Below are 8,200 nucleotides of genomic sequence, written 5' to 3' on the forward strand. Positions count from 1 at the left end.
GGATTGTACGTGTTCTTAAATTTACAAAAAGGTTCATTCGCCAATTGGAAAAGATGATGATTGGAGTGTCCAATCAAAATCGATCACCACTTACCATCTTTTTTGTATATTTACCGTCTTGTGAGTAACAGTATAAGCGTAAATATATGTTTTAAGTGTTATGGCAACCCATAATGTTAATTTTATATACATTTTAAATAAATTTTTGGTGCTTATTTTTAGCCTATTTTAATTTATATGAGCATTCTGCACATCTGCAGGAAAATATCTTTCTAACAGTATGCGTAGAATTTCCCTGCGATGCACACGAGCTGAGAAAAAAGGTTTTAAAGAAAGACGCTTGCCTATTAATATATAGATTAAAAAAGCCAAAAGTTTTAAGCGAGTTAATATTTCCACTCTTAACCTTTGGCTAAGAATCAGCTGTTCACACTACTACAGATTTAACGCATTATTAGAGCTTAGCAATTAAAAAACCATTTGAAACGCTGCATCAACCAAATTTTAGTTATGTTATTTTTTAGGATAGAACTGTACATCTTTTTGAAGTGATTTCATATCTAATAATAATATTTCATTGAATAATAATAGTGAAAAAATAATTGTGAAAAATAGCAGAAATGTATGATGGATTAGAAGATTAGGTAATTACTTATATTACTGTCTTGTTTTATGGTCGATATTTTATCTGTTTAACTTACAAATTTATTGGTTCATTATTTTATTACCTTTATCTATCAGGTACGGCCTTTGTTTTAAAAGATACTATTCCACAAATACTGTTGAACTGAAAATAAAGTATTGAATATCGTAAGCTAATTTTAAAATATGGGATTTTGATCAGGCAGCCATAAATCATCATGATATTTAAAATAAGAAAGTCTTATATTTTTGGTAAATGGAAGGCGGAAAACTCAATCCAAATTTGAACGGAATAAGAACACCAATATTAGGCGCCCAGACTACAGAGGTTTGTCTTGTACTTCAGTGTAAATCAGTCTTTTAACCTTACGATTAATTAAAAGCAATTTAAAAATCAACAGATACGACGGTTAAAAAATCTAAATGTTTAATAATATACAGAACTCACGACCAAATTGTCACTTAAAACATTTATTTGCAAGATAAATAAGCAACCAATGATAAATTTAATTAACTGTTATATTATTCTCTCAAAACGCACGTAACATATTAAATGATAAATCCACTGGTGATTCCTACATAATGTGCACCTATTAACGCTTAAACCTATTAACTTGGTAAACTCAATTAAAATCGCATTAGGGCTGAATAGCATTTTTACGTGTAAACAATGACTATTAAACTGATGGTCATAGCAATCAATCATCGCCAAATCAGAGGAGAATTTATTCAGTAGTGAGGCTATTGAAAAGCCATAATTAACGAGTTGATTTCTGACATTATTATCACTTAAATGACAACAACCCTATGGGATGACAGGATCCCATAGGAGTAGGATACCCAGCTCTTGCGGGGACCAATCAGAGAGCAGCATTTCATCCCCACTCTTTCCCTTAAACTATGCCCCTGGTGTCCCACGTGGTCTAACCACACTTTTACCCACGTGGTCTAACCATACTTTTGCCCACGTGGTCTAACCATACTTTTACCCACGTGGTCTAACCTTACTTTGATTTTCGCGCCTAACAACATAACCTCACCTTCCCGCCAACTCCTGCTAAGTGAAACCTATGTGGACATTTTATGGATGTTATGTATTTTTGGGATGATGGTTAATCTGAATAATGTTTATTTTTTTTTATTTTTTTTTTATTACACCAAACGTTTATTTCCGGTCGAGTTGATATGTTGATTTTCGGTGTTGTATTGTAGTCTCTGTCTGTGTATGAGCTTTTGATCGCAGAGGTTTGCGGGTTTGAATCCTACCAGTCACTAAATGTTTTATTTCCGGTTGGGGTGATTTGTTAATTTTTGGTGTTGTCAGTCACCAAACTTTTCATTTCCGGTTGTGGTGATATATTGATTTTTGGTGTTGTATTGTAGTTAACTGTATGAACCTTTGGTCCCAGAGGTTTGCGGGTTCGAATCCTACCAGTCACTAAACGTTTCATTTCCGGTCGGGGTGATATGTTGATTTTTGGTGTTGTATTGTAGTTAACTGTTTGTATATGAACCTTTAATCCCAGAGGTTTGCGGGTTTGAATCCTACCAGTCACTAAATGTTTCATTTCCGGTTGGGGTGATATGTTGATTTTTGGTGTTGTCAGTCACCAAACGTTTCATTTCCGGTTGTGGTGATATATTGATTTTTGGTGTTGTATTGTAGTTAACTGTTTGTATATGAACCTTTGGTTCCAGAGGTTTGCGGGTTCGAATCCTACCAGTCACTAAACGTTTCATTTCCGGTCGGGGTGATATGTTGATTTTTGGTGTTGTATTGTAGTTAACTGTTTGTATATGAACCTTTAATCCCAGAGGTTTGCGGGTTTGAATCCTACCAGTCACTAAATGTTTCATTTCCGGTTGGGGTGATATGTTGATTTTTGGTGTTGTATCATACCAGTCACCAAACGTTTCATTTCCGGTTGTGGTGATATATTGATTTTTGGTGTTGTATTGTAGTTAACTGTTTGTATATGAACCTTTGGTCCCAAAGGTTAGCGGGTTCGAATCCTACCAGTCACTAAACGTTTCATTTCCGGTTGGAGTGATATATTGATTTTTGGTGTTGTATTGTAGTTAACTGTTTGTATATGAACCTTTGGTCCTAGAGGTTAGCGGGTTCGAATCCTACCAGTCACTAAACGTTTCATTTCCGGTTGGAGTGATATGTTGATTTTCAGTGTTGTATTGTAGTCTCTTGTCTGTGTATGAGCTTTTGATCCCAGAGGTTTGCGGGTTCAAATCCCACTGGTCACCAAATATCAATTTCCGGTTGTGGCGATATGTTGATTTTCAGTGTTGTATTGTAGTCTCCTGTCTGTGTATGAGCTTTTGATCCCAGAGGTTTGCGGGTTCAAATCCTACCAGTCACTAAATGTTTCATTTCTGGTTGGGGTGATATGTTGATTTTTGGTATGATGTTGTATTGTAACTGGAGTAGTGTGAACCTTTGATCCCAGAGGTTGTGGGTTTGAGCCCTACCAGCCACTGATTGTTTCATTCTTGGTTACAATGAGTTTTAGTATGGTATAGAGAGTTAAGTGGTTCAGTCTAGGGTTTAAACCCTACTAGTATCTAATTGTTTCATAACCGGTATTTCTTATCGTTGTGTAACATGTACCTGTTAAATTAATCAGCTGTGACTTCCTATGCCAAGATCGTATCTGTAACATAACCCCACTTTCTGTATTATACCAAGTCTATTAATTCATATTTGTGACACTGGAGCGCTAGTTTCGATGAAATTTGCCTAGTGTCATTTAATTTAATGATATATTGACTAACAAAGCATCTACAGAATATCTGATAAAGCTTGTCCTATATTAATGCTTACCTTACTTAAATGATTTATTTAATGGTAATCATCATAGACTTATATGTATCACTCTAACATGTAATTTAACTATTACCTTGAAACTAACGAACTGGCACTGAAGATTTACTACAAAAGATTATACCAACATATAAAAAAATGAGCACTGTACTTTTCACTAATTACTTGTACTGTATTTTAATACACCCAACTAATATACTATCACTTTTGTAGAGTGTTGTAAATCTGATATGTGAATGACTTCATCTTTCTGGCCTAACATCTGTTGACTAATAATAACCATGCACTACCTCAATTCAGAGGTTGTGGGTTCGAATCCTATCAGTCACCGATCTGGTTGGGTTAATACTTTGAGTTTTAGTATTGAAGTGGGAGTAGTGTGAACTATGATCCCAGAGGTTATAGGTTTGTATCTTACTAATACCCATCTTCATATCTGGTATTTCTTGTGTAATATGTTTCTGCCAAATTAATCAGCTGTGACATAACCTTAACTTTGAACCTTAGTTATGTATATAGTCTAAAACAAGTCTTTTTGGAATTAAACTAGTGTTGATGAAGTTTTATCACTTGTGCTTGATTTATTGAAACGTTGAATAACAAGAAACAAATAGGGTAATTTACCAAGTTTATGGTAATGAATGTAACATGATTTAAATTAATTACCTGTATCCTTGTAACTTTAAATTGGTACATTACATGGGTACTGTACTGTATCACACTTGTAATATATTGTATTACACTTGTATTGCACTGTATTACATCTGTACTGTACTGAACCCACTTATTACTTGTACTGCATTGTATTACACTTAATAATTGTACTGTTCTAATACACAATAACTTTTATAGAGTTGTACATTTGACAACTGATACTGATTGTGTTGACCTTATCACCTTCGATTGTGGTTTCTGGTGTAACTTCTTGTTGATATTTTCATGGATCAACATACACATTTATGCACCACCTCAGCTGTTTACTGTATAACTTGTTGCTACCTACATTAAAACCTGTTATAATCCTTGTGTGTTAACAGTTTTCTGTTTAGCTAAACACATAGTAATAATATCAATGGCTGTGTTAAGTGTTTAAATTTACTGTCTATGTCTTTTTGTTGTTGTAACTGTAAACATACCCTTTTAACTATCTGATGACTGTTGCCTGTGCATTATTGTCTAACATCTTTCTTTATACCTGTCATATCCTAACAGTGGAGAGCCTAGAATGTATGTTGACTTAAGTTACTGGACCTTACGCACTGATAATAGCTCTATGTTTAGATTTACCAACATAAAACTTCTAATGTATCCTTTTTTACACTGATGTTAAATTTGCATTATCTCTGGTTAATAGTGTATACATTTAGTCATTCCTGTATAGTGCTAATGATTATTTTCTATAGATATAGTATACTGTCCTGATTACTTTTTGTCAAGGTCTATGCTTAAATATCTAGATGATTTCTGAATGGTATGGTCAACTAGTTACACTTTACAAAAGAATTAGAGTAAAGATGGGAATTGGTTAATATGGTTGCTTAAATCCACTGTAAAAGTTACATACCTACCAGGGATTATAGAGGAACAATTTGATTGTACTGTTTATTTTAGTGAATGTATTTTTTATTATGTATTTGAAATTAGTTTTAGAGCAATGAAAACTAATAATTTTACTGACTCGTAAACATAGAACACCCATTATAAGGATAAATAAAGAACAGAAGATATAAAAATAAAACAATAGTTGTGTATTCAATTTCTAAATATGTAATTAAACATACTATACCTGGAGTAGGAGGTGAAGGAGGAAGAAGAGAAGGAAGAGGAGTTGTAGGATGAGGAGACGGAAAAGGAGGAAGAAAAGGAGAAGAAGGAGGAGAAAGAGAAGGAGAAAGAAAAGGAGGAGGAGAAGGAGGAGAAGGCGATAGAGGAGGAGAAGGGGGAAGAAGAGGAGAAGAAAGAGAAGAAGGCGGAGAAGGTGGAGAAGAAAGAGAAGAAGGAAGAAAATGAGAAGGAGCAGGAGCAGGAGAAGGAAGAGAAAAGGAGGAAGAAGAAGATAAGGATGAGGGAAAAGGAGAAAGAAAAGGAGAGGGACGAAGAAGGGGAAAAGGAAGAGGAGGAGGAGTATACTCATTTCAAGTAAATGGTAATTGTATGTAACTGCCTAATCTCAAAAGAGCTTAGGTGACCCAGTTTCCACACCACGGTAAGCTGTTAGGCTAGGCCGTAGGGTCTCAGCGCGTTCTTTTTGTTAACCCAGAGCTTCACCAAGAGTCCTAACCTCTGGGGTAGGCTGCCCCAACCATCGCAGCCTACGGTGATGGTCACTCCATAACAGATTTGCCACCTCCCAATTTTTTTTGGTCCTTTGATAAATGTAAAGGGTTATTTACTTGGTGAAGCCTTTCAATTAACCCCTTTTGCCACTGACAAAGGATATTTTACTTTTATATGTTTTTTGCCTCTGTCAACCCGTTCATTTTAAAAGTCATCAGGCCATTTACTAAGCGAACCGTTCATTTTAGCCTACGACATTTTATTTACTAAGAATGACAGAGATTTTCTAATTTGTTTTTGTCAGATTATAGTCCGAAGTGAGAGGGAAATTAGGTGACATGGAGGATAACGCAATATTTTACGATTTTTAGGTCAACCTCCGTACCAGCCCCTGGACTTATGGGTTTTAAGCCTGCCTGTTGGGCGAGTACACACACACACATACACATAGGGAGGATAACGCAATGTTTTACGATTTTTAGGCCAACCTCCGTACCAGCCCCTGGACTTATGGGTTTTAAGCCTGCCTGTTGGGCGAGTACACTCTCACACACACACACACACACACACACAAGGAAACACCTTGAACTATAATCTGGTTTTTAACTTGAATTGTATATTTTTAATATTCATATTCTGATATAAAATTATATTGTCACAATGTACTTTACTTTGATACATATTCCAACATTTTAATTGGTAGCTATTTTCTGGAGAAAATTTTAGAGCATTATCTCATGTTCATAGAATCTCAAGGATTAAACTCATTTTTAGGTTAAATGATTTAGGGTTTTATTTATCAACGATACCTGCTTGGTATAGAAACGGTTGTCACTTCAATTTTTAAAACACCTGTCATTGATTCTATTTTAGCAAATATACTGTCAAAGTAATTAGAGAATGATGCTGGCGTAAGTGTTGCAATTGGAATAAATGGTATATTACCAGATGTGTCTTCATATGTTAATAACACCCCAATAAAACATGATGAGGGTGTGTCTTCTGTAATTATTCCTATAATATGGTTTGAAAATGCCCTTGGCCATTCCAACACATCTATCGAATCAGTGAGAAAAAACTGAAACTCTGAGGTCTTAATACCAAACCTCTTACTTTCAATTATGTCTTTTTTAGACAGAAACCTCAGAAATACAGCCATTACAAGTGAGGAGATCACCAATGATACGTCTGTTCTCGCTGACTGTTGCAGGTAAAGTGATTAAAAACATACTATGACACCCACCTATATAAGGGTCAATGCTTCTGTTTTTTGTACCCATAGGGGAGAGTGTCATGCTCTCCTTCGTACTTTCTCTTTGGACCAGTTACCTTAAACTGTTTAACTTCATCTGTTGTTACAATATCTCTATATTTTGTTCGTCTAATCCTGTGCTCATCAATTTCAACGATTTTAGAAGCTTCACTTAAAACCATCTCTTTTAGTTTCTCAAAATTCAAAATTTTCGATGTTTTAATATTGAGAGTAAGCCCTTTGATTTTACAAACCGGGATAAATTTCTGTTGATTTGTCGACCAGACAAGGTATGCATACGTTTTTGGACCCCCAGACACAAATTCAGTAATATAAGAGCCGGGTCCATACTCTACTAATTCGTCTGTCATTTCACCAAGGTAATCTCCTGTAGGCACCCTATACAACCCTTCGTGGTAGTAATATATAATACTATCTGTATCCCAATATAGTACTTGATCTCCTAGAGCATCAAGGTGTTCATACAACTTAAGTCTAGCGTGGGCAGTAGTGAAGGCCGCCATGACTACACTTACAGTTCTTAAAGATTCACTAGCTTCTTCAATATTTTGCCAATTTACTAGCACAACATCTTGGTTAATTGCCTGGAAGTATTTTAACTTCCCCTCAGGATTGGTTAATAGCCGAAAGAACTCTTTGGCATCTCGGATGATTGAAGTTTTCATCATATTTTCCCTCTGCCCAAACTTGCCCCAGAAACTGTTAAGCATCAATTTTGCTACTGATCTTAAACCACCGTTCTTAACAATATGCTCCTTTGTCATCTCAATCCCTTCACGTTCAAGAAATTTTGCAATGTACTTGTTTTTGTCTTCCTCTGTCTTACACCATCCGGGGTATCCAGAAGCCTCTTGCTTTAGTTTTAAGAATTTATCAATAAACTCAGTGAACAATCCCCCATTTTCATATGTGGCTACCTCATACTCCCACAACTCAAGCATATCCAGTATAATGTAACCTTTCTCTACAGCCTTCCTAATTTCATCCATCGTCCACGTCCCAATCAACGCTCTATCTTCACTTTCATGAAAACAATCCCCCTGGTACATCATTTCCCCACATGTTCTGCAGAGAACAAACATCAATTTATCATGAATACGTGTTGGCAAAACCGGATGATACAAGTTGAAAGGAGGCAAGATCTTGCATTTTAACAGTCCATCTACATCCAT

General features: G+C 35.6%; 1 protein-coding gene across 1 annotated transcript; it reads right to left on the reverse strand.

Annotated features, from left to right (window-relative positions):
- Positions 1-7,009: 7,009 nt before the first annotated feature.
- LOC129003326 (uncharacterized) lies at positions 7,010-8,200 on the reverse strand. The gene has a single exon (XM_054431619.1). The coding sequence runs from the start codon at positions 8,198-8,200 to the stop codon at positions 7,010-7,012; it is 1,191 nt and encodes a 396-aa protein (XP_054287594.1).

This window comes from Macrosteles quadrilineatus, unplaced genomic scaffold (genome assembly GCF_028750875.1).
Source record: "Macrosteles quadrilineatus isolate MER2022 unplaced genomic scaffold, UCM_ALF_1.0 Scaffold_9__3_contigs__length_116548681, whole genome shotgun sequence".
In the NCBI taxonomy this organism is placed as follows: Eukaryota; Metazoa; Arthropoda; class Insecta; order Hemiptera; family Cicadellidae; genus Macrosteles; species Macrosteles quadrilineatus.